Source organism: Poromitra crassiceps (genome assembly GCF_964638095.1).
Source record: "Poromitra crassiceps genome assembly, chromosome: 2".
Lineage (NCBI taxonomy): Eukaryota > Metazoa > Chordata > Actinopteri > Beryciformes > Melamphaidae > Poromitra > Poromitra crassiceps.
The window spans coordinates 54,938,348-54,966,120 of NC_139624.1; the positions used below are offsets into that span (position 1 = coordinate 54,938,348).

The 27,773-nt window shown below is 44.8% G+C and overlaps 1 protein-coding gene across 1 annotated transcript; it reads right to left on the bottom strand.

The window, feature by feature from the left end:
- Nucleotides 1-1,767: 1,767 nt before the first annotated feature.
- Nucleotides 1,768-26,878, bottom strand: golgb1 (golgin B1). The gene is made up of 20 exons (XM_083657285.1): nt 26,807-26,878; nt 25,433-25,511; nt 24,433-24,624; nt 24,180-24,293; nt 23,799-23,966; nt 23,574-23,696; nt 23,109-23,222; nt 22,122-22,803; nt 21,907-21,983; nt 17,870-17,939; nt 11,150-16,241; nt 10,575-10,986; nt 9,847-10,080; nt 7,222-8,064; nt 6,839-7,032; nt 6,586-6,745; nt 4,765-4,865; nt 4,592-4,672; nt 4,000-4,087; nt 1,768-3,881 (listed from the first exon to the last, which is right to left on the bottom strand). The coding sequence occupies exons 2-20, from the start codon at nt 25,499-25,501 to the stop codon at nt 3,744-3,746; spliced, it is 8,952 nt and encodes a 2,983-aa protein (XP_083513411.1). The 5' UTR covers nt 25,502-25,511; nt 26,807-26,878; the 3' UTR covers nt 1,768-3,743.
- Nucleotides 26,879-27,773: the final 895 nt, after the last annotated feature.

The window sequence follows — 27,773 nt, forward strand, 5'->3', positions numbered from 1 at the left end:
ATTTTCTATTGGGTTCAGGTCTGGAGACTGGCTAGGCCACTCCAGGACCTTGAGATGCTTCTTACGGAGCCACTCCTTAGTTGCCCTGGCTGTGTGTTTCGGGTCGTTGTCATGCTGGAAGACCCAGCCACGACCCATCTTCAATGCTCTTATTGAGGGAAGGTTGTTGGCCAAGATCTCACAATACATGGCCCCATCTATCCTCCCCTCAATACGGTGCATTCGTCCTGTCCCCTTTGCAGAAAAGCATCCCGAAATAATGATGTTTCCACCTCCATGCTTCACGGTTTCGGATGGTGTTCTTGGGGTTGTACTCATCCTTCTTCTTCCTCCAAACACGGCGAGTGGAGTTTATGCCAAAAAGCTCTATTTTGGTCTCATCAGACCACATGACCTTCTCCCATTCCTCCTCTGGATCATCCAGATGGTCATTGGCAAACCTCAGATGGGCCTGGACATGCGCTGGCTTGAGCAGGGGGACCTTGCGTGCGCTGCAGGTTGTAATCCATTACGGCGTAGTGTGTTACTAATGGTTTTCTTTTAGACTGTGGTCCCAGCTCTCTTCAGGTCATTGACCAGGTCCTGCCGTGTAGTTCTGGGCTGATCCCTCACCTTTCTCATGATCATTGATGCCCCACAAGGTGAGATCTTGCATGGAGGCCCAGACCGAGGGAGATTGACCGTCATCTTGAACTTCTTCCATTTTCTAATAATTGCGCCAACAGTTGTTGCCTTCTCACCAAGCTGCTTGCCTATTGTCCTGTAGCCCATCCCAGGCTTGTGCAGGTCTACAATTTTGTCCCTGATGTCCTTAGACAGCTCTTTGCTCTTGCCCATTGTGGAGATGTTGGAGTCTGATTGATTGAGTATGTGGAGAGGTGTCTTTTATACAGGTAACGAGTTCAAACAGGTGCAGTTAATACAGGTAATCAGTGGAGAATAGGTCTTCTTAAAGAAAAACTAACAGGTCTGTGAGAGCCGGATAGCCGGAATTCTTACTGGTTGGTAGGTGATCAAATGCTTATTTCATGCAATAAAATGCAAATGAATTAAATCATACAATGTGATTTTCTGGATTTTTGTTTTAGATTCCGTCTCTCATAGTTGAAGTGTACCTATGATAAAAATTACAGACCTCTACATGCTTTGTAAGTGGGAAAACCTGCAAAATCGGCAGTCTATCAAATATTTGTTCTCCCCACTGTATATGGAAAAGTCCAGATCGGGGCTTCAGGCATCTATGATATCCAGTCTTCACTTGCACATGTGAAAATATCCTTTTATTCACAACTTTAATATAAAGTAGTGGCTGTCATTCTTCATCGCACAGAGCGGCACTCTGCTGTGTTTAGACTTTGTGTGCATTTTGAAATGTCACAAGCAGGCATCTGAAAGACACCAGGTTCATAACAGCAACGTGTTGGTCCTGACTCTTAAATTATTGTAGAATAGGTGGATGTGGTGAGTCAGAGCTCTCTGTATTATGAATATGGTTGGGTCAACTTGATTTCTATTAATAAGCATGAGCTGCAAGTGCAAATCTTTGATTAGTGACTCAAAAATCATTTGTTCTCAATTATTTCTTATAACAAGAAAGTTGAGAGTCTGCATGGCCTAAATTGAACTGAAAGTTAATTGATGTTTGTTGAAACAAAAGTTCAAAAACTAGTCAAAACTATCCCACAATGTATTTTCTACCAACAGACACACAAGTAAGAAATAACTAATGTTTACAAGACCAGATATTAAATCACAAATGTCCCCAGTAAGCCGCATTTATTGGTCATGTATCTAAACCACACTTTAATTTCATTTTTCTATACAGCCCTTTAAAAGGTTATTTACAGTAGAAGTGTATTTCAGTCAACACAAACTATTATGTAAGATGTGTAGAAGAACAAAATTGTTAAATGAAGACGAGGATAGAGTAGTCATTTTACCAACAGTTAAAGCAACACTCTGCCCATTTTCAACCAGCTTTGTATCATTAGAACATCAGTAGTATATCAGAAAAATGTAAAATGTTTTGAAGTCTGTCATTTAATTTGACAGTTATTGAGTGTTAAAGTGTGGACCAGTGACATCACTGGTCCACACTAACTCAAATTAATAACTCATTAACTCAAATCAACTCTCAATAACTGTCAAACTATTCACCATTCATCTAGTTAGACAGTTATTGAGAGTTGATTTGAGTTAATGAATTATTAATTTGAGTTAGTGTGGACCAGTGATGTCACTGGTCCACACTTTAACACTCAATAACTGTCAAATTAAATGACAGACTTCAAAACCATTTACAGTTTTCTGATATACTACTGATGTTCTAATGATACAAAGCTGGTTGAAAATGGGCAGAGTGTTCCTTTAAGTATTAAAGAGAAATAATGTAGAGAGGATGGTGTCAATAGACAGATAAAAATATTATACTTAACCATTGTGAGATATGGGCAATAAATTATGCTTCGTCAGAGCAATCTATGTGTGATGGACGTAATCAGAAAAAACAGCAGTCTTTCCCACCTGGAATGGATCCACAAAGTGGTAACCTTGCACCCAAATGGCATAAAACATATAGAGCAAACCATCAAATCTAAATCTGTGCAACAAAAACATGGAGGGAGCCTTATTGGATACATAGAGAGAAAAACCCACATCCAGCCCACATACATAATAGAAACTGTACATTTCTATGGAACAGAGAGTCCTATACAGTCCGAAGTCCAAACAGTCAACCCTTCTTTTTAAACATGACTTGTATAAGAGGAAAGTATAAGAAAAGAAAAACCTATGATCGGAATGTATTCGAACAAAAATTGCACTGTGCTCCATTTTTGTGCAGGACACTCGGGTAAGAGAGGAAGAGACAGGAGAACATCCACACATCCTCAACCTCAAGCCATCCCAACGTAAAGTGACCCTTTTATATCCATGTCTAAAGGCACGTGAAAAACACTTCATTATGGATCAAAATGATATCTCATCTATGCATTCTTAAAAAGTATCAAATCAAATAAAGATTTGTGCCTTCAGTGCATCTCAACTAAATAAGCATTATTACATGGATAGTTCCGGTCCTTGATTATGATTGGCTGTAAAATACTCTATAAAGACACACGTGTGACAGCATCACATCGTATTACTGCGCTGCTGCGTCTGTGTATTGCTTGGCAACCATTCTGATAAATGTCGCTGACTGTTGAAGGACTACATTGCTTCGCGGAAGAATGATTATTTGTTATCAATATTGCCTTTTTAGTTGCCGTGTGTATTTTATGAAACCTTTCCAGATAGGCAATATGTAGTAACTATTTTATAAAAGCAAGAAGCAAATAACAAGTAACAAGTAAGGGGGTTTTAGGCACTCCGCTTCATGTTGGGCCTAAGAACGCCCCTTGGGGCTTATTGCTTCATTTGAAGCCACTTGCTACAAGTGTCTCCTCTGCTTTGTGACCAGCTTGGTTTGGAAAGAAATTCAGTCATACACTCTCAACGTCATACAACATCAATGATGAATGCCCAATATAAATCGATATACTTTGGCTATAAGTTTAAGACACATTTCCTGTAGTGTGTATCAAAATTGCATTGTTTGTGTGTAGAAGGTTCTTCATCCCTACCTTTAATTTATTACGTGTAAAATAACAAAATATGGCGATGGCTTGGGTTTAGTCTGTGTCACGTTTCCATGTTCTTTCCCTCCCTCTGTCCCGTGTCTGTCTCTTTCTAGACGGGCGGTGGTCTCAGAGGTATCCCCCCAGGCACAGCAGCAGCAGGGCGTGCACAGTGAGCAGATACAGGGACAACAGCAACGGGGTGCGCTGGCGGGAGCACATGGCGACGCGTAGCATCCGCATCAGGCCCGGGCCGCCTCGCCGACTCTGGGATAGGAGAGAAGGGAGTACAATACAGTAAACAATCAACTCACAAATCAGTAGAAAAACTCATATTGTTATTAAGATGAAGTGGAGGTAGTAGAAAACATTAGCTTGCCCTTACTCGAGTGACGGCTCCGTCTGACGGCTCGATCAGGACGGCAGTTTCTGAGTGTTGCGCTTCGTACCATTCAGTCTGGCTTTCATAGTGACTGGTAACAAAAGAGGCACACAGATGTCACAGATGAATTTGATTGAACGCGTATATTTGAGTTATAAAGGAAAAGAATAATTACAATACAGGTCAACTCAGAAGAGATGTGAAAGCATAATTTTTTTGCATGTTTTTAGCCGGGGGTTCCTATCTGGAGGAAACCCCAGAGGAGCATGGGGAGAACATGCAAACTCCACGCAGAAAGGCCCTTTTGACGAGCCCACCTGGGCCGTAGGCATGTGAAAGCGTTCTTTGACATTATCATACCCCAAAGACGGTCCTCCACCTACATCACATATGTCATACCGTTTGAGTCCTCCACCTACATCACGTCATACCGTTTGAGACGGTCCTCCACCTACATCACATATGTCATACCGTTTGAGTCGTTTGATATCACGATATATTGTGGGATGATATATTGTGACATCCCTAGTCATACCCCAAAGACGGTCCTCCACCTACATCACATTATGTCATACCACCTACATCACTGTCATACCGTTTGAGTCGTTTGAGTTGAATCTGTGCAGCTATTAGCTGCTCCTCAATTGCCATTCGCTGTTCCATCTCTTCATCCAACCTGATGTAGAAATGTTGAAAACCAGTTAGCTTCTAAATGCCTTGTGCCACTGCTGATTCCCTGTCTCTGAAGAGATTTTACTGATACTGTACCTCCGCTGCAGCTCCTTGACTTCAGCTATGTAGGTGTGGCTCTCTAGCGGGCTACTGCGCTCCTGTGGCGCTCCGGGTGCGCTGTCCATCTCCTCTGTGCCCTGGGGGTAAATTATATCAGTCAAAAAATTCCTCCACATTAACACTAACATTTAAGGAATATTTTAATACCATTCAAGTCCAATATCAAGGCTTCAAGACTTTCTTGCCTTTTAATTTTTTTTTAATTTTTAATACACAAACAAGAAAAACAAACTCAGACACAGCAAAGAAAAGAAAAACAAAATAAACAAAAAACATACAACATTACAACATAGTGTTACCAGTCACATAAGGTGCTTGTGCTTGAAAAATTATGGCGCGTGGGATCCCACGCAAGGGGTCCATGTAAAACCAGACGGGCGAGCCATCCGCCACCTCTAACCTCTGTCACTTGTCATTCTTGACCTCGTCAAAGTAGGCCAAGAACGGGTCCCAGATAGTTGAGAACCTTCTAAGTGAGTTGGTTCTCAGGGACCTGAGTCTCTCCATCTGTACAACAGAGATCATGTCCATCAGCCACACGTGGAAAGAAGGTCAAGAGGAAGACTTCCATTCCTTCAAAATAAGTTTTTTGGCGACAGTTGTCCCAAATGTCAGAGATTGCTGCAAAGCTGTAGGGAAGTTCAGAGAGGACTCCGAGCATCTGAATATTGCGAGTTCCGCCTCCAGTTGCAGGGTTATTTTGTAGGCCTTAGAGTATCAATCAAATATTTTGGCCCAGAACCCTGTTAGTAAAGGGCAGAACCAGAAGGCATGAGATAGTGTGCCCTCCCTGACACCTGTCACACAGTGGTGAGACAGAAGGATAGATCTTGTGCAATTTATGCTTGGAGTAGTGAAGACGGTGAGCAACTTTAAATTGGATCAGCTGGTGTCTGCTATTGATTGAGCAGAGTTGCACCACAGACAGACTCCTTTCCCATATAATGTCAGATAAATCAATAACAAGCTCCCCCTGCCACGCTTCTCTGATCTTCTCAGTAGAGGCTGTGTTGCAGTTGTCAAACAGACACACAAATCTAGAGATAAGATGCTTGGAGTGAGGAGGGCCCAGCAACACATCGAAAAACGCATGTTCATTTGGGAGCACTTCAAAGGAGTGAATCTTGGAACGAACATAATTTAATCTGAGCCAGTTCGCGCCGGGCAACCCAAACTTTCTGTTCAGTAGATCAAGGGATGCAAAATGACCATCTATGTATAGGTCTTTGATGGAAACCAGCCCCTTCTCACCCCAAGCATGGTAGTTTCTGTCTGCCCATGGAGCCAAAAAAGAGTGATTGAAACAAATTGGCGTGTGGACAGAAACAACTGGAGTTTTTCATGACAAAGCTTAAATTCAAATCTCCTAAGGTCCCAGGTTTCTCCAACTTAGCAAATAGCATGGCTGGCAGTGGCAAGGAGTAGTTACCTTTCAACGTTGTTGATAAGAATTTGCTTTAGTGAGCTCACACAGAACAAAGCAGGACAAGGAGAAACTCGCATACAATCCCCCTTACATGCAATAAACACATTAGGAAATAAAATAGAAAAAAGCATGAACGTGCAATAATACATACATAGGACACCAATACATTACCTAATTAAAACAACACTCCTACAGGGAGGCGACCTGTACCACGACCAGTGCATTATAAAGTATGGAATTGACAGCCCGATGATACGAATATCGCAAGCGATAAAAGTGATTTTCAGAATTTCATTATGCAAATATTGCATTGATTATTTCCATAACATGTTTTTACCTCTAGATTTGGAGTTCTATTTCTAGACCCTTACCTCTCTCTGATAGTGTTCCTGCTCGAGTTTGGGTTTAGGAGTGCGGGCTTCCTCCAGCAGGGCGGTGAGCTGGCGCAGATGTTGGTCCCGGTCTGAGAGTGTGGCGAGGGTCTGCTGCTTCAGCTGCTCAGCTTGAGCCATCCAGTCAATACGTTCCAGCCTCGAAAGAGAACGCACAAAATAAACCAAATGCTTCGGATACCATTTCGCTATTATATATTACAACTGACATCATGCTGGCACTGTGCCTCACCGGAGTGTTTCTACTTCCTGCTTGCCCATTTCCACCATATTCTCTAGCTGCTTAACGGCACCCAGTGTCTCCTCCGTCTTCCTCTTCTCCTCAAACAGGTCCTGGCTGACTTTAATCAATTCTCCTGCTCCAAGCCGAGCCAGATCTGACTTCTGCTTCTGTAGCTCAGAGGTCTGTTTCTCCACCTGTTCTAGCTGCAAGCCAAGAGAAGGGAAGAAAAAAGTATGTTGTTCGTAGGTGTATAAATCTACAAAATAATATAAGCAACTGCGTCAGGATCCACTACTTGCAATAGAGTTGTAATCCGAGTGTTGTAATCCGAGTGTTGTGTTTATGACTATCTAAAAGATTAATTTACATTTATTTTTATTTAAGTTGCATACCAGTCTCTCCCTGTCATTCTGCAGGGCTTGTAGTGCATTCTTCAGGCCCCACACTTCTCCAGTGGAGCCTCCGGGGGTGCTGTGTGCTGGGTGGCCGCCTGTCTTGCTCATCTCTTCCACCCGAAGGCTCAATTCCTGGGCTTTGATTACTGCTTGGTCCCTGCTGTCCTGGAGGGAGGCCATGGACTTCGCAAATGACTGGTTCTCTGCTTTCAGCCGGGTTGTTACTTCTTTTTCCTCCAGTAGCTTCTGCTCAATAACCATCAAGTCTCGGGCCAGCTCTGCCACCCTCTCCTGAGCACTCTCCGACTCAGTTCGCATCACACCTCCCTCCCAACGCAGCTCAGCTAGTTCTTGGCCCTTGGCGGCCTGCTCTTGCCTTTCCTTGTGTAGGCTCTCCTCCAGGGCCTCCACCTGCTCCCTTGCCGCCTGCAGCTGCTCCCTCAACTTCTCTACCTCTGCACCAGGGGCGTCTCGTACCTGTAACACTCCCCCACTGTCACCAGCCCCACTAAGAGTCTCCCTCTCCACCCTGCCTGCCACAGCCTCCACCTCTGTCTCTCTGTCTCTGCCAAGGTTCTTTAGCTGAGCTTCTAAATCCTCACGTTCCCTTTCCAGAGAGGCAATGCGCTGTCGCTGGGCAGCCAGAAGCTGTTTGTGCTGGGAGTCCTTCATGCTGAGGACTTGGTTGAGTTCATCCCGGTAGCCATGGAGCTGGGCGGACAGTTTGGCCTTCTCGGCATATAAGTCGTCTCTTTGGACTAGCAGAGAGCGCAGCTCCTCCTTCAGGCTGTTGTTCTCATCTGCGGCCTCCTGGATCAGGCCATCCTTCTCCATCATTACCTGGGACACAACGGTACAAAAGGAGTTACACCACTGGGGAACATACACTGACTAGATCATGCTGTACATATTGAGCACTGAAACAAATACAATACATGTTTATTATAACTAGGGATGTTAATGATTAACCGTCGATTAATTGCCGTTAAGACCCACAGATTAACATTTTTATTAACTGATTAACAGACAATGCGTTCTGTGCGTCATTTCCGCAGTGGAACTCACATACTGTAGGCTATATTAACTTCTATACCAGCAGAGGACGTAATGTTACTTCACCCAAACTAGCGGTCACCGTATGATCTGGACTTACAGTACATGTTTAACTGATGATGGGCCATGGAAACAGAAATGGTGAGAAGTGGTCAAAACGTGTTAAAGGAGAATTTCGTTTTTTTACACCACGGTCCTCATTTCCAGCTTAAAATATGATGTTTTACTCACCCAAATACGTTTGGCTTCATTCGGATGCCCACGGAAGATTTTGAGCTCGGAGTAGTATCCTCAAACAGGCTATATTGGGAGCATACGGGCAAGGTGCTTACGCTCTGTAAATGTCACTTTTTCGGTCACATCGCGGTTCGTTATGGTTGTAAATATAATTATGAGAACATTAAATAGATATCTAACTAACCGTCCTCTGCTCCCGAGTGCCGACAGCCCGCTATGTTTGCTGTCCGGGTGCCCCGGATGTGCATGGGAAGATGCAGTGAGAAGCGCTTCTGTTTGGTTACAGTAGAAGAAGAGAAACCACAGAAGAAGTACATAAGCACTGTAAGCCCATCCGGGGCAGATCAGAGTTGACTCGCTCTCTGTTGTGTTGTTGTTAGCTTAGCTTTTAGCTTGGCATTATTATAGATATCTGATGTCAAGATTATGGACGTTTCAATTCCATTACCGCTCGTGTGGTATCATGCCACATATCGACAACAGCAGCAGCGGGAGATGTTATGTGATGGACACCCGGACAGCAAACGGAGTGGGCTGTCGGGACTCCCAGCAGAGGATGGTTTAGTTAGATATCGATTTCATGTTCTCATAATTATATTTACAACCATAACGAACCGCGATGTGACCGAAAAAGTGACATTTACAGAGCGTAAGCACCTTGCCCCGTATGCTCTCGTTATAGCCTGTTTGAGGATGATACTACGAGCTCAAAATCTTCCGTGGGCATCCGAATGAAGCCAAACATATTTCGGTGAGTAAAACATCATATTTTAAGCTGGAAATGAGGACCGTGGTGTAAAAAACCGAAATTCTCCTTTAAGTCCAGCATGGGAGCGACCGGACACACACACACACGGAGAGCACTTGGGGTGAGCTGAACTGGCGCGGTGGATTTGATACGTTACCATTTCCAGTGGAGCGAGTGAGTCGTCAAACTAATGTAGGCTATATTGCGATGCCATTCTCAAAACAGCTCCAGTAGTAGCCTGCATCATCAATGTTGTACCCGACACAAGGTTGTAGTGAGAGGTGAAAGTGAAACTCACCAGGACGCTCACATCTGACTGTTTAGAAGAAGCTGCTGATGTGCAGCAGAGACAATAGGTAACTCAGAGGATTTGCTTTATTGTGGAAAAGGACATGGTGCAGATAAACGTGGTGGACTGAAGGATTTCATAAGCTACTGAACTACAGTAGGGGGCGGGATGCAGCGTTAATGATTAACCGATTAATTGACCGTTAAGGTGTTCAACTAACGGTTAAGGAAAAGGCATGAAATTCCCATCCCTAATCATAACTATATATTATAGGCTTATGGTTTCTGTAAATTACCTGTAGGTGTTTCTCCTCTAGCTGCTTGTACATGTTCAGGACTCGGTCTCTGTCATCCTGCAAGGAGCCCATGGCCTTCATAAAGGAGTCCAGTCTGGCTTTTCTGTTGTTGCTCTCTTCCTCTGCCTTCCGCAGTTTATCTTCCAGATCCCGCAATTCATCTCTCCTCTGTTCTAGCTCCCTCTCTGCTTCTTGTGCCCTGCTGTCAGCCTCCTTTCTAGCCTCCTCAGCAGCCTGAGAGGAGGAAACATACATTACCTTACACATACATTTCATACACACCTCCACCCTCAGAGACAGCACAAGAATGTAACTTTTATTTATTCATATATGTATCATCGGCCCTGGTAAATGTATGAATATGTAAATTTAACCTCAACTTAAGTAGTGCCTTTTATTTCATTTTATCTTTTATTTTTAAGTTGCACTTGTACAAGTTTGTGTTTGTGTGTGTGTGTGTGTGTGTGTGTTTACTACTGCTGCATTTAGGTGTTTTACTTTTACTTTTAACTACAGTGAGAGAAGCCAGGTGAAATTTTGTTGTACCTGAATATTATGACAACTGTACCCGAGTATAATGAAAATAAAGATCATTCTGATTCTGACATTGTAAGGAATATGTAAATAACAATTCTCTAATTTCTCCAAGCTGACTTCTCCATCAAAATCAGCAACACTAGGACAAAATACAGTAGCATAGTCCACACTAGAGAATTTAATGTTAATACCTGAGTGACAGCTTGCTCCTTCTCCCCCAGCAGTTCCACCTCTCTCCTCTCCTTCTCACTCAACTCAGTCTGCAGGCTCTCTGTCAAGGCCTTGGAGGAGTGCAGGTCTGTCTCTAGCTGCTCCACGTTTAGACACAGCCTCCTCTCTTCAGCCTCCCGCTCCCTCAGCTCAGCCCTAGCCTGGTCGACTTCACCCTGTAGCTTCCCAACAGCCTCCTCCAGGGCCCGGGTCCTGTGACGGAGACCCTCCACCTCATTTTCCAGGGCCTGGGCTTCATTTTGGGTTAACTGCAACTGAGCTGTGGTTTGCTGAAGCTTGCCCCTCTCCTCCTCCAGGACAGCCTGGCTCTCTCTGACTTTCTTTTCCTCCTCTTCCAATCTCAGCTGCCAGTCTTTGTCTGCTTTCACTAGTCTGAAAGAAATATGTCAGTCAATGTCCGTCTTCATGTCTCATTTCCTCATGACACTTACAAAATCTTTGTGCTAGTCTCGATAGTTACAGATAAACAATCTAATGAAACAGGGAAACAAACAACTGATACATAAAAACATGGAGAGAATTCTTAATTTCTTACCTATTCACTGAAAGCTGAAGTTCCTCCTTCAGAGCAGTTTCTTTCTGAAGCTGTTCAGTCAGTTCCTTAGCCCGTGTCTCAGCCTCGCGCACTTCAGACTCCTTCCCCTGGAGAGTACTATTAAAGCGAGTCTCCCACTGTCGGGCCTCGTCCAAAACTCTGTCCCGGTCATCTTGGAGTGAGGACATGCAGCGCGAGAAGGCAGCTAACCTGGCAAGAGACTCATCAAGACGGGCCTGCATCTCCTGGGCCCGTCTCTCAGCTCCCTCTGACATGTCCCTGGCCTCCAGTGTGGCCTCCTCTTCCTTCTCCCTTTCTCTATAAGCATCTTCCAGCTGCAGCTCCATCTGCTTCAGTTCAGCTCCCAGCCTGAACCTCACAGAGTCCAAAGTTTGCTCTGCCTCAGCTTTCATTGAAGCCTCCCTCTGTATTGCTGCCTGTTCGGAGGTTGACTTCTCAGCTAAGACCTGGCTTGCTTGCTTCTCTGCCTCATCCAACTGGGACTTACAGCTAACTAGCTGATTTTCAGTCCTTTTTATCTCCTCGAGGGCTTTGGAAGTCTCGGATCGAGATTGTTCCACTTCAGTGCGGAGCTCATTGCAGCCCAGCTGCAGTGCCTTACCCTCCCTGCCTAGCTCACTGATCTTCTCCTGGTACTGAATGCAGTCCTTCTGCAACTGACGGACCTCCAGCTGCTTTTCCCTTAGTAGCTCTTCCAGCTGACGTGCTCTGCTCTGGCTGCCTTCTCGGACCCTCTGGGCAGACCTCAGCTGTTGCTCCAGCTCTCTTTGCTTGCCAGACTCTGCCTCAGCCTCAGCTCTCTCTCTCTGGGCTTGCCTCTTGTCCTCTTCCAGTCTGGCTGCTCGGTCCCTCTCACTCTGAGCCTGGGCCTCAACCTCGGCTAGCTCCCTCTCCAACCGCTCCACTTCTCGCTGCAGTTCCGCCAGGTGCTCCCGGGTGTCTGCTGCCTCTTGCTGGTAGCCGGCAATGCTGCCGTTGAGTTGGGCCAACTGGTTCATCAGACGTTCCTCCAAGTCATCTTTCTCCATTTCAAGGCTTCTGCGGAGTTCTTTGAACTGGGTTTCCCTTCTAGAACCCTCTTCTATTAGGCTCTTTTCTCTGTCATTGCTCTCTTGGAGGCACTGCTGTAGAGACGCCATATGGCTTTCCTTCTCCTGGATTTTGTGCTCAAGAGAAGCCAGTTCAGCCTCCCATTCCTTCCTCAACTCCCTCTCTGAGCTAAGAGCTGCCTCCATCTCCTTTATTTCATTCTCTAGTAAAATCTGAGCACTTTCTGTCATTTCCATTTGTATTACTCTCTCTTCAATAGGCTGCGAGTGTGTTTCTGCTGCAGATGTTGCAGCTACTTCGTCAGCTGGAGCTTCCTCTGTGGTTATGGTCTGTTCTTCCTCTTTATCTTGACTTTCAACAAGATCTCTTTGGGCAGTTTCAGCCATGACAATGCCTGATTGCTGGGCAACGACAAACTGTTCTACAACGGCTGCAGAGCTAAGGGATGTAGCTGGAGTTTGACTGTTCTGTTTCTCTTCCTTTTGGGCAAGTTGTACCCTTAACTCTTCATTCTGCTGCCCTAAAGAGTCTTTTTCTGCTGTTGTAGCATCGAAATCAGCTTTCAAATTCCCAAGTTCTTCTTGAAGTCTTTCAAGCTCAGCTTTAAGTGCCTTGTCCTCCCGTTTTATTACCTTCTTTTCCTCAATCTCTCTAAGTCTCTCATTCTCCTCCTCTAACTCCATTATTTTTTGCTGCTTTGTTTTGGCAAACTTTCTCATCTTGTCTTTAACTAAATCCACTTCTTTCTGTGCTTCCACTGCCTGCCTTTCAGCTTCCTGCCTAGCAGCCTCATGAGTCCTTACTCTTGCTGCTATTTCCTGTCTCTCCTGCCTGGCAGCTTCAAGGACACGTCTCACGCGCTCTGCTTCATCACTCACGTTTTCATAGGACTTCAGCAGAGTCTCATACTCGTCCTTCATGCCTTGAACCCTTTCCTCCCATTCTCTGCATGCTCTGGCAGCCTCTTCTTTGGCAAACCCAGCTTCTCTCTTACAAGAGTCTTTCTCATTCAGTATGCCTTCCATGACCAACTTGAGGCTTTCACAAGATGACCCTAGGCTTTGGTTCTCCAGCAACGTCCGGTCAACCTCCTCAATCAGTCTAAGTCTTTCTGCTCTTAGCTTCTCCAGCTCACCCTCCTTAGATTCCATGTTCTGCTGCAACTCGGCTATGACCTTCTTTGTGGAAGCTAGTGCCTCTTTCTGGGTTTTGTTTTCTTTGAGGGCCTCTTTGCGAGAGATCAAAGCAGCCTGCAGCTTCCGTTGAAGCTGCTGTACCTTGGCCTCACTGTCCTTTTCTTCTTCTTGCTTCTGTGGAAGCTCAGCCTCTAACCTCTGGGTCTTCTCTTGCTCAGCATTCAACTCTTCCTGTAAGGAAGATATCAGCTGGTCCTTCTCAGACACTGTGTCCTGCATGGAGTGTAGAAGTGAGCTCTGCTCACAAAGCTGCTGACTTAGCTCTGTGATCTCCTCATTCTTATTGTTGAGGAACTGCTTGAACTCGTCCACTTCAGCCTGCAGATTTACAATAGAGGATTCAGAATCTGCAGATGCTGCTTTGGCTGCAGCCTCCACCTCTGCTTTCAGGGTTTCAGCGTAAGACTCAGCTTGGAGATACTTTTCTCTAAGAGCATCCATTTCCTCTGAAAGCCTATCAATATGCCTTTCCTTTTCTCTCAGGGCTTCTAGCTCTTTGCCCAATTCCAGCAGTTCAGTCTCCTTTAGTGAAAGTCTGGCCTGGGTTTCCAGCAGCTGCTTCTCTAGCTCTGTGTGAGCCATCTGCACAGCCTGCACTTCTTCTCTAAGAGTTTCCAGAGACACCTCCATTTCTGCAGAGGGGACTTCAGACTGCTCCTCTGGATGCTGAATGAGGCTATTGCATTGTAGTTGTGCTGAATCAGGTGTAGCAAAATCCACCCAGTCCTCTTGGACCCAATCACCTGCTGCTGGCTTCTTGAGTGTTTTGACCAGAGGCTTGGTCTGGTGAGAAAGCAAGTATTCCTCCTCTGTGTTTGGCTTTTTATGTGCCTGCAATTCCTCTAAGTCTCTCAGTTTAGCAAGAAGAACTTCCTGCTCACCACTCTGTACCTCAAAACTTTCCAAAAGCTGATTGTATTCTTCCTTCTGCTGCTTCAGTTGTTCACGGTGGTGTCTGTCTTTCTCTTTGGCTTTGCGAATGGTGTCTTTACGAGCATCTTGAGCCTCCAGAAGTTTCTTCTGAAGTGTTTCACACTCTGCCTCAAGACATGTCACCTGAGAGCGTAACTCAGTTGTTTCAGTAGAAATCTCAGTCTGCTGATATTGTTCCGCTTCCTCGCTTAGCTTTCTATTCAGAGCAAGGGTCTCAGCAAGAACTTGATCCTGTTGGCAAATTTTCTGCCCAAGAGCCTCAACTGCCTCTTCTTTGGATCTCAATGCTTGCTTGACTTCCTTGAGGATGGCCTCCATTTCCTGAATCTCCTGTCCTCCATGTTTTTCTATCTCTGGCATATTTGGAGGAATCTCCACTGTTGCTTTGCTGTCTTGCTCTTTCATTTTTTTTGCTTCTTCCTCAAAATTAGTGACTTTCTTCATAAGTTCTTTGCGTTGCACAAGTGCCACCTGAAACTTCTTCTTCATGGTTGCCAGTTGGGTTTCCAGCGCCTCTTTTTGCTTTCGCAAACTAGCAGCTTCATCTAAATCAACTGTTGAGCCTTCATCAGTCACTTTCTGTTTCTCTTCTCTGACTTTCTCAAGTTCAAGTATCTGCTCCTTTAGATTCTTGACCTCGCTGCTTATCAGGAGCTTCTCTTCTCCTACCTCGAGAAGTTTGGCAGACATAATGTCAGTCATCTCCATCATCTCTTGCTCTTTTTGGGTGAGACGGAGCTGTAGCTCACTGATCTCGGAGTCCTTCTCTGACATTGAAGCATTGTTAAGGTCTGTCATCTGTGAGTACTCCAACAAGCTATTCTCCATATCCTGGAGCCTCCTTTCGAGCTCAGATGAGAGGAACTCTCTGTCCTCCAGCTGAACACTCAGAATCCTGGCCTGGCCCTCCTGCTCAGAGAGAGTTTGCTGGACCTTTTCTAAGTCTGTCTGCAGTGCCTGGATCTTCTGCTCCTTAGTTTTGCTTTCAGTGTGCAAGATGTCTATCTGTTCCTCTAAAAGGTGCATTTCAACACTTTGTTTCTCCATGACAGAGCTCCCTTTCTGGGAGAGCATGTCCAACTCCTCTCTGGCTGATGTGAGCTCCTCTGCTAAGTCATGGACTTGGGACTCTGCTTCTTCTTTGCCAACTGCCAGCAACTGTCTTTCTTCTTCCAGGCTCTGGATTTTCTCCTGTGATTCTGTACATGATTCTCTGAGCCTCTGGAGTTCAGCCATGAGCTCACTATATCTCTTCTGGAGTTCCTCAGCTAGGACCTGGGCAAAGACCTGGCCAGAAGTCAAGTCGGAGTCAGTGGGGGGAGCATCCTGTTGAGTGAGTTGAACCTGTACTGTCTCTCTGATAATGACAGAGGAGGACTCGACTTGGACTGTGGATGTTTCCTGTTGCATGCTGGTCTCCTCCCATGACTGCAGCTGTAGCTGACCAAAGTCTTGCAGAACGGAGGGCCATTCCTGGCCTCCGTCTTGATTTACGGCTTCAAGGAGGGTCCAGCTGCTGTGGGCCACCTCTGAATCACTACTGGCAACCATCTCATCTGATGAGGCCCCTTTGGATCCTCCTGGGGAATCAGACTGGGGTCCAATGAGCTCTGGGCTACTGTCATTATCAGCAGACACGGACAGTACAGAGGTGTCCTCAGCAACCAAGGTGGTCTCCTCATCTGGTGTATCCTCCATGAGGTCAGGAAGGGTTGTAGGACTGTCATTGGGGGGTGTGATAGTATCCTGCTCCTGGTCTGGAGTCTGCTCATAGCTTTCACTTGATGCAACCATCCTGGGGCTGTGCACCTTAGCCAGCGCGAGGCACTCTCGCAAGGCAACCAGCTCATTATCTTTCTCTAACAGCTGCTGCTCCAAAGTCAGGATGCGTGCTGGGGAAGTTAGCAAAGATGTAAATAATGAGAAAACAAATCAAATGCTTATTTTATATGATCAGCAAATAATTACTAGTTTTGACAAAGAAAACATAATTGTGATGAATGAACTAGTCATTCAGGTTAAAGGAGAATTTCGGTTTTTTTGAACCTGGAGCCATTTCCTGGCATTAATTATGAATTGGCCACTCACCTAGCGATGTCTGCAGCGTTTCTGGGCGTCCTAGCGTTGTTTTGAGATCAATATCGTCCAAGTCAGTGTAAAATGGAGTTGATTTGGGGCCAAGTGGTAGCCTGTATTTCCTGCATCTAAATAGCTATTTTTCTTCCCGTTTTCACCACATATCGCCATAATCAGATCCGTCAACATCCAGCCGAGTGTTATTTCACCCCAGGCTGTTTCCTGGACTGCACACGGATCAAATTACCTCAAACGTGATCTAGGTCACCAAGTCTCGTGAAGTCCCGCGATACTTTCCTGTCGACTGGCCAAATACAGGCAGGACGCTTTGCGGTCGTGGTTTTAGCGTAACCTATGTGGGGTTTGGCGTAACCTATGTGGGGTTTGGCATAACCTTCGTTATTTCGAATCCCACATAGGTTACGCCAAACCCCACATAGGTTACGCTAAAACCACGACCGCAAAGCGTCCTGCCTGTATTTGGCCAGTCGACAGGAAAGTATCGCGGGACTTCACGAGACTTGGTGACCTAGATCACGTTTGAGGTAATTTGATCCGTGTGCAGTCCAGGAAACAGCCTGGGGTGAAATAACACTCGGCTGGATGTTGACGGATCTGATTATGGCGATATGTGGTGAAAACGGGAAGAAAAATAGCTATTTAGATGCAGGAAATACAGGCTACCACTTGGCCCCAAATCAACTCCATTTTACACTGACTTGGACGATATTGATCTCAAAACAACGCTAGGACGCCCAGAAACGCTGCAGACATCGCTAGGTGAGTGGCCAATTCATAATTAATGCCAGGAAATGGCTCCAGGTTCAAAAAAACCGAAATTCTCCTTTAAGATGAGATAGGTTTGGCAGCATTTCTCTTTGCTTAAAATAAATTCACAGAAAATCATCTGTTCTCTTCTGTTCACGTCTTTATGTGCCGTTACGTCTGATTGTAAGGTAGGCCTCAACAGCACATAATGTCTCAGCCAAAACAAATCAATCAATAGTGTGCTGGCTGGCAGGATACATTACTGTTCAAAGTTCATATGGTTGCATTTCAGAAAATGTATATGCAACTCAGCAAAATCTATCCCAAAACATAATTCACTGCTCTATTATCAAGATTTGTGTACATCAACATGTTTTACCAATGCCATATATGGGATAGGCAAGACTATGTTTGTAAAGCAACAATGTCTTCCATTGACACTGAATGAAAGGCTAAAATTGTGCACACTTTAACAGTACAATTAATGATGATGGCTTTGGCTTTAATTGCTCACACTAACATTCAATGAGTCCACAAACTGGGTGTCAGTGTGAAGAAAGCAACTCTAGATAGAATGATTTCATCACATCACAGTCTAGCGTCTCATCTCATCTAGTTTTGGCAGTAGAGTACAAACTGTTTTGCGTGAGTTCACCAACAAAAACAATTTTCTTACCCTTTTCAGCTTCAGATGAATCCTGTCCCGATGGTTCGATCACATGTTGGACCAACGATTCCTCTGACATCTACGGTAAGAGAGAGAGACAAAAATGTGAGCTGCTTTTCAGAACATGCAGGAAGGTAACTTTGTGATCTCATGATTGATCGTTCGCAACAGTGAAACATTCTTGTATAAGAAGAGGAGCCACTTGTGTGAGCTTAATAGTTCTGATCATCTATGTATGACATAGGGTTGGGTGGGCAGGACTTTTGCAAGTGTTTACATCTTCGTGATTATTTTTGTAAAAAGGTAAAAGGTTCTAATCCAAGAGAGCCACCAATTGTTATTCATATATTTATTGATGCTTATAACTCAGGAAGCAATAAAGGTCTTATAAGCAAGTTAGTTATACAATGGTGTCACACATCAATAAATAAGGACACTACAGATTATGTGAAACGATGGGAAAAGTGCTGGAGTTTGAAATAACAGAAGACATGTGGCTGAAAGCCTGGGAAGTACAGTCGTCCTCGACCAACTCCCAGTTTGGAGAGACTTCTGTTGAAAAAACCTGATTCGCTTTTTCATGGTAAATGGCATGCATTTATATAGCGCTTTTATCCAACGCGCTTTACTGTCAGTAGGTACATTCACCCATTCACACACCGATTGTGGCAGGTAGAGGTGCTCCGATCGATCGAAAGGCGGATCGGATCGGCCGATAATGGCTCTATCGGCTTTGATCGGCGTTCTCAAAATAGCCGATCATATATATATAAAATAATGCTACATGATAAAAAGAAGGCTTCAATCGACGCCGTGATCGGTGATCGGCGATATCGGGATCGGCAGATACTGCTTCCAGTGATCGGTGATCGGCCTAAAAAAAGCTGATCGGAGCATCTCTAGCGGCAGGTTACCACGCAGGATGCTGGCACACCAACGGGAGCAATTTGCCCAAGGACACTTCGACATGCAGACTGGAGGAGCCGGGAATCGAACCACCGACCTCTTTTATCCAAAGCAATTAGTGGACGACCTGCTCTCCCTCCTGAGCTACAGCCCACCCCCAAACAGATGCCTAAACAAACTGGCACTCAGCTATGCTGCTGGAGGGAATGTCGATAATGCTCCTAGTTCCTCATTGCGTGGCTCGCGAGACGCTGGCGGCTCTCGAAGCTTTAGTTGGCGGCTCTAACAAATTGGCCAAAAAAAAAAGAAAAAAGAAAAAAATAGATCCCCCCCCCCCCCCCCCAAAATGTATGGCATATTATTACAATACAACAATACTGGTGTTGACAGTAATAGAAGGTGCCAAATCATTCAAAACAATAAGCATTTAGCTTTTAGGAGAATTGTGCCAGCGTGCAGCGCTGTTCCAAAACGTGTCAACGTGTGTCGTTGCCTGGGAAACGCACGCACATCCCATAATACAACTGTTCGCATCGCATCCCATAATAGTATGATGATACTTGGGATCAGGGATTCCGTTAGCCGGCAATTGCCGGCTTTTAGCCGGTATTTGTTGGGCCGGCAAATTGAAAGGTCACCGGCTCAAGTGGCCGGCTGAAAATATGCCAAATAAATACATTCCTTATATAAAATAACCTAATATTGTGTGACCTATAGCCTAAGTGATGTTGCCAATAAGCTACGACTTAAATACAGACTTATTACATCATATTTTTTCTGCCCCCCTGTATGTTGAGTGTTTGTGAAAAAGAAAAATATAGCAGACGCTTTCTTTACTGTAGAGCGCCGTTTAAAAGCCGCACAAGCAGCATCAGTCCCGCCGGCCAGCGCTGGACCCGCTGTGAGGAAACACACAGGAGGAAACCGAAATGTCAAAACAGACATCCCTTGCTAGGCCAGTCCTTTTTTTAATCGAGATCATGCAACAAGTACCCTACTTCAGCCGAGGCCAGCAAGATGGCAGCAAAGAAACAGAAGCGTGCCTGCCGCCATCAAAAGCGAAAGAGACCCGACGTAGGCTGTCAATTTAGCGAAGGTAAAAAGCCTTTTACCTACGTTGGGTGAATCAATCAATCAATCAATGGCTCACGCTTGTTGCCCGACTCTCGTATGATGAGGAGATGAATCAAAATGCTTACCACAAATAAAGCCACATGGGAGCCGAGAACGAGTGCAGGAGAGCTGACGCAGGTGCCAGGTGTCGAGTGGGAAAGATTAAGGTGCGTAGCCTATTGCTGGAGATTCAAGTTGTGCGCTGCACTGACACTATCGCACTTATTACTTTTAGCTAACGCTACGTTGTTTTTTCATCAAGGCAATGTCCAGAAGATATGGGTTCATGAGTGTCTGCAAATGCAGATAGATAGGCTACAGTAGGAGCATGCATGCATGTTGTCTGTTTCAATAACAAAAGCGTCCTTACCGAGAACGACGTGCCGACCAATTAAATATTCTTGCTGCGACATCGGCCTCTTAATGACAATAGTGGCCGGTAAATATTCGATATGGCCGGAATTTTGGAACGTTACCGGCTGCACTGGCCGTCTGGGAAAATGTCTAGCGGAATCCCTGCTTGGGATGCCATTGCGAACATACTGTAGATGTGAACAGGTTAGCTAAAACTTTAGCGTCACCAGTGACGGCCCCCACCGTTGCGGTGGGGGTACGTTTCGAAATCCCTCCAGGCCTGAAAGATTTTCTAGGGGAAACTGGTATATTATATATATGTGTGTGTGTGTGTGTGTGTGTGTTTGTGTGTGTGTAAAACAATAAAACACAAAAAAATGGTAGGCAGATGTCCTTGGTTGGGGTGGCTTTTGGTGTTTTGCGGTAAAAGTGGCTCTCCTATTGACTTTGTCCTGCCAGTGTGGCTCTCATCGAAGAAATGGTGAGGATCACTGCTCTATTCAAACATTCTGGAAGGAAGTAGCAACAATCATCCCAAAAACCCTGGGTTTTAGTATCGGTACAACATTGGTGAACATATGTTAGCCCTACCTTGGACATATCCCTGATGGGCTAAGTAAAGATGATACCTGGCAGCAAGTACATTACAAAATACTGGCTCGAGAAAAACTGCCCTACTGCTGGCCTCTTTGTGTCAATATGATTAAAACACTTCCATCTTCTATAACAGATGACCTGCTGCAAAAAGAACTGGGAGAAAAACAGTAGGGAAAATTGTGTATTTATCTAGCCAGTGAGACATATGTTTCATAATTATTGTACGTATCATATGCAATATTTTATTTTAAATTAGGCAAATTTGCCTTGATTTACTGATCACCCCATGACTTCATAGTTGTTTGCTTTTTTTCTCTTGTTTGCCTTTTGCTTGCTGTCCTTATGATGTGAAACATTTTCATAAATAAAAAGTAACAAAAAAAGAAGAAGAAAAGAGGAGACACTTCTTCAGCACTGAGCTAAAGCACTGTTTCTGTCCCGTCTGAGACTGGACGAGGGATCAGATGGACAGATAAACATTTTGAATTGGGCCCAGGTGCTAAGGATGAGAACTACCATGCTCACAATGGTTGACAGCGCATCTTGCGGCTTCTGCAGTCAAATGGGGAATACTGTCTAGTGTCTATAACACATGGGTGCAGGGAAAGTACAGGGCTGTCTGATGCTAGGACTTTACAGACACTGACTACTACGCACTATATTAGCTTCGTGTTCTTCGGTTTACACTCAGCTTATGGCAGCAGAAACTGATCTTCCCATTAGGGATGGATGATACTGTATATCTGCAATCATATCGGGATCTGCCGATGTCAGTAATTCTTTTTTTATATATCAGCATCGTTCCGATGTTGCAATGTTAATATCGGTTATCGGTATCGGCCAACATTTTCACATTGAGAGGAAACAATTTTATGGGCTTTTCCAAATGTTTTGAAAATAAATGAATTACTTACATCGGTAAATATCGGTTATCGGCCATAACAGCAATGTTAATATCGGTTATTGTATCGGCCAAAAAATCGGGCAAAACAAGCTTCGAACATTGGTGTCTTAATTAATTTCAACATCTAATGATTCCCAGAATTGGCTTTGGTCTTTAATTGCTCAATACTGACCATTCCAATTTGCTGCTCGAGCTGCTGTATCTTGGCAATGGCCTCCTCTTGCTCTGAGTTTCTTCTGTCTAGTTGCTCTGAAAATCAGAAAGATTATTAAAATAGGATGAAATAGACCCTGACATACAGTTTAGGGATTGAATTTGTCGCATTGCATAACAAATCAAAGGCAAATAGCCGACATAAAATGTCTGAACTCGCTATGGTGCTCTTACCCTGAAGGGTTTCCGTGGAGTGGGTGGCCTGGGCACAGCGTTCCTCGCTCGCACTCCGCTCTTCCTTCAGCCTTGTCAGTTGGGCTTCCAGGGACTGCAGAGTGCCCAGGAACAGAGAATGGTCAGTGGGGATGGGGCTTTCGTATGATGCATGCCCATCCCCTAAAGCCAGGGAGCATAGATTTTGCCACACCTCTGCCAAGGTCTCAGCCCTCCTCTGGTTCTCTCCCTGCTCCTCTCTAAGTGAAACCAATTCTTTCTCCAGTTTATCCATTTCCAACCTCTCCCTCTCCAAGGCTTCCTGGCCGGCATGGATGGCTGCAGACTCTGCCTCCTTCATAGATACCAGTTCTCTTTCAAGCCGAGCTATTTCCGCCCCGTCTCTCTCCAAGGCACCACGGCTTGCTTGAATGGCTGCAAGCTCAGCCTCTTTCACCAAAGCCAGTTCTCTCTCCAGTCTGGCAACTTCCATATTTTCTTTCTCCAAAGCCTCCTGGCTCACATGGAGCGCTCCATGCTCTGCCTCTCTCAGGGAGGCCAGCTCGCCCTCCAGCCTGGACACCTCCGTTCTCTCTCTTTCCAAGGCCTCCTGGCTGGCTCCCAGTGCCGTCAGCTCTGCATCGGCCCTGCTGGAAGTCTCAGCAAGCTCCTGCTCCATCTGCCGGAACTGAGCGGTTAGGATCTGGAAAGAAGAAGAAGAGAGAGAGAGAGAGAGAGAGAGAGAGAGAGAGAGAGAGAGAGAGAGAGAGAACAAGTGGGTGTAAGTTGTGTGGCTGAGCCAAACAATGCATAATCATGACATGCCATCTAGAAGTGTCGTGTAGAAGTGGGGTGTGTCTGTTTGACTAGTCTTTCATCAGGCAGTAGAGCACCGTTCATTATAAATGTCAAGTGCCTATAAATATCGGTGAATCGGTACTACCGTCACAAATTCAACATATTTAGCTGCACAAATGGCCTCCAGTAAGACGGGGACCTGTCCTGTACCTGCTTTTGCTGATCAGCACTGTTGACTTCCTGCTGCAGCATTTCCAGCACTTGGGACCGGGAGCGCATGGCCTCCTCCAGCTCCTCGCACCGCCGCTGCCATGAATGCAGGGCCTAGGGAAGTACAAGCAAACCACAGACCAGATATGAGTGTGAGTTTGTATGAGTGCATGGATGGTTAAAGTGTGGCTCTTGTCAGCTGTTTCTGCACTTATTTCTCTGTGAGTTGTACACAAAACCACATTGTTTAGCCAGAGTTCAAGGGCTATGTCGCTAGGCTAGGAAAATAACATTGAACTCTTAATGATTTATAAAAAAAAAGATTTCTCAAACATTAGGATTCTTTTTTTAATTAAGTGATGTGTCAGCCGTTTCATAACAACAATAAGCTACTGTGGTTTAGAGAGATTTTAGAACAGTCAAGGTTGGGTGAACTATAAACTCCTTAACTATAAACTCTTGTACCTGCTGAAGCTCAGTGTTGTTCTGAGACTGTGCTGTGATCTTCAGCAGTTCTTCTTCGTGTTTCTGGATCTGTTCCTGGAAACGCACATCCTTCTCACAGACCACAGCCTGCAGTACTTGCAACTGATAACATAAGCAGGACAAATCATTCAGTCAGAACTTTTCAGGACATCATTTGTTAAGCGAGCAGACCCACAGTATGTTTAATTATGTAATAACTGTCACCTGTTCAGCATGTGCGGTTTCCTTCTCTTGGAGGAGCTGTTGGGTGGTCTGGAGTCGCTCATTAAGCTCCCTGAGGTTGGCCTCCTCCTCACTCAGTTTGTTCTTCAGTTCTTGAAGCTCCTCCTCCACTGCGGCTCCAGCTCCTGTAAAGGAGCTCTCTGGGCTCTGCTGTAGATGTACCAGATACTCAAATCAGGAAAAAGGGGGTGCCCACTGCCTAGTAGCTTTTATGGTTAGTTTGTTGTAAACGTGTAGTAAATGCAAGTATTTGCACGGAGGGGGAGGGAGGGGTAGGATCTGTGTGTTTTAAAACTTTGATAATAGTGCAAGCTTTGCTCAATACAATAAAAACAGGCAAAAGTCTGCATCTTTGAAACTCACAGTTGCTCCCTCTTGCCCTTTCAAATCACTGATCTGTTTGCTGAGTGAAGCCATCTTAGCTTTCGCCTGCAGTTTGAGTTTGGTGAAGCGAGCATCGCCTGCTTCCTTTTCATTCTGTGGATACACAGCAAAAAAAAAGGGGGGGGGGGATGTGATCAAAGATGTTAGCAAGGAATGTAGTGAACTGACTGTTGAAGGGAAATCTGGATTACAAACATGTACACACACAAAGAAATACACACAGAGTACTTACCTTGAGCTGCACATCTTTGTTAGCCAGCTCGGTGTCCTTGTGGACAAGCTGAGTGTCTTTATCTCTGATGAGCTCCTTCAGTTGGACCACCAGTTGTTCCAGGTGGGCCAGCCTCTCCATGGCCTCCTCAGGCACCTCAGACTCCACTGGAGCCTCGTCCTCTCCGGGAGGCAGCTGAGGCACCAGCTCATCCTGCACAAAGAAACACACAAACATGACAGGGGGTAAACTAATCTTCATGCATATGACATAGAATGCAGGCTGTGCCTATACAGGCTGTGCCTATTTTTCGAAAGTTGTTTATCCTTTGTTATGAGGCATGATTATGTTATTATCTGTATTTTCCACATCATTAAACTCTCACCTCATTTATCCATGAGTACTTCTAACATCCAGTTGAGTTCCTGTCAACAACTGTATGAATGATGAACATATCTAGCTGCTACTTACAGACACAATAGTCGCCACTTCTTTGAGGCTGTTCTTTCTCTCAGACTGACACTACTATATCACTCTAGTTGCAGACTGCAATAAAAGTAAATTTCATTCTAATAACCCCATACTTGAGGGCGTGCTATTCGTTAAGATTATTAGCCTATGTGCAGTACTTCTGGCTTGGTAAGACACAATTGGCCGGTGAAAATAAGCGGCTACATATCGGAAGAAGCATGTGCTAGTCTACGGCTCTCCCTAGATTGGCAGAGGGGGTGGAGTTTTTTTTTTTATATAACAATTTAAAGAGTATAGTCTAAGTTGGAGTATCAGGCCCCTAACACACACAGGTTAGCTATTTAAAGAGAGAAGAGCTCCCCATTCACTTCCCATTCAATATTTGCTCCAGATGGAGAATGAGCAGCATTATTGACTTTCCAACTAGACCAGATATCAGATCTACACATTTGAATCTTAGAAATGCCACTCGCAATACCCATGACATTAAGATATTGAGGCTCAATGTTTGTTATTATCGTGGAAGGGTATTTGTGTCTTGCTCTTTCACCTGTGGGTCTCCATCTGGTGCCTCCTCTCCGGAAAGCTCCTGGAGGACTGTGGCCAGACGGGTAAACATAAAGCTGCCACTGCGAGTGAAAGAAAGGTTTGAGGCTTCAGATTGGAGTTGGACACAAATCATTCCTTTGCTGCAGAGCAGCAAACCCTACTCTGTTTGTGATGGATTAAGTAGTAGTCAAAGAGTAGCCAAAACTATTTTCTAAAACCTTTAAATTGCTGACAACCAGGGGCGTAGTGGGGGGGTAAATCCAAGTAAACTCATTTTACCCACCTCTTTGAGGCCGAGAGTTTACTCAATCGACTGTATCAATGAATGTGGGGAAAGAAGGTTGGATAGTGTACCCACCTCTGTGTTTACCACTTGACAACATTGTTAAATATCGTAGAGAAAAAAGTACAGACAACTTTAACATAATATTCACCTTAATCACCATGCATTTGCCAAGAACAGCTTGGGCTGCTGCTTCACACAATATTCTCATCTTCCCAACTGTATATATCCTGATCGTGCACTTTTGTGATGTAATGTAAGTCACAATCTCCCCCACCAAAAAAAACTACAACAACCTTAAAAGTAAAAAAAACAAAAAACAGATGGCTGTTTTTCTTGTGAGAAAAGTAAAGTAAAGTAAAATATATTTTATGATAATGTAATGTAATAAACCACACACACACACACACACACACACACACACACACACACACACACACACACACACACACATTTGTAAGAGTTCTGAAACCTTGACCAGTATATTGATTACACATCCAAAATACCCACACTGGGAAGATTTACAAAACAAAAGCATTATGCATGATCTTAGAGCAAATAAAGCATTAGTAAAACATGAAGAAGTGGGGTCCAATTTATTAAATCCGTCCAACTTCCATCAAAACAAACGCAACATTTTGGCCGTGACCCACAAATCCGTCCGGTCCGAGTTGGACCGGATAATGCCGACTTCTCCCGAACCTGGCAGACACTCGACTGCGGCTGCGTCACTCCTCGAGAACAGCAAAGATTATAGCTAACATTAAGCGAATTGGATTTTTTACTTTCCGAGCGACTGGACATGTTGTCTCCAAATATAGTAGGCATATTTGAAGATTTGGAAACGCTGGTTTGAACAGGATGCGTCGTGTGTAAACATCAGTTGACAGCTGGCTGTATTACCGTAGTTTGCAAGGTACGTGTTGCAAGCTAACCAGGGTTAACATTAGCATCTCAGTTCTTGCTAAGCAGCAGCTCGTAAATAAGGACAGCTGATTTAAAACTTGTTCTGTTGTTTTTCTTTCCCCATTCTATGACAACTCGCAGGTGCAGCCCGGGTAATGGTGTGGTGTTGAAAGAAATTTCACTAACCTGTGCGAGTGCTCCCCAGGTAAATGTTTCTGCCTTTTGGTCTATTTCCTCGGATGGATTTCAGAGCATAGCCACATCACCAAACATTCCGGAAACAAAACTTGCTCTGCGGTGATTCGCCAGTCGGGATCTGCGCACGCCAGGGACTGTCGACAATTTCCCACCGTTTCACTACTCCCTACTAGGGAGCATCTACATGATACACATTTACAAAACGCAAAATGTGCCATTGAGCCAAATATACATATAATTTGACCCGTCTACATCTGGAATCACACAGCTAACATTATAATGATGGGAGGACATACTGAGCAAAGAGTCAATCTGATCATCAACCATGGCAGACAGCTGGGAAGGAGTCTGCTGCTGCTTGCTCACTACACCACAGTCTTTGTGGCCTTTGTGGGTCGCACTGTGCAGTGGATGGTGGAGGTAGTTAAGTGGACCACGCTCTTTGCACACTACACAGTGTCAGTGTTTGACTCCATCTACAGACATCTGCACTGGGGGAAGAGAAAATGTTTGGCCGGTGGTGGTGCCAGGGAGATCTGCCCGGCCCCTGGCATGGAGCCAGAGTGACTGCATCTTATTCAGGTGTTTATGACGATTTGATCTAACAGCATTGGCAGCTTGGCAGCCAAATCAAGACAACACTAAAATATGTCCACGGTGGAGACTGCATGGAACCGGGTGAAAGTTGAAGGAACTAATTGATGTTGGCTGAAATGCTGAAGGTGAATGTGAAGATTCAACAAAATGTTGGCTGGAGATTAGTGAAAGGCAATGAGGCCTTACTGAAGTCACACACTTTTTTAGCTTTTTACTTTTTTTAAAGCTCTTATAACATAGCTATATGTTACACAGTCTTTAGTGTTATATTTGTATGTGCCATTTTCTTTTGATTACACATAATCTGTGTATTCCTTGCTTTCCTTCATTATACAACCTCCATCAGGATATATATATA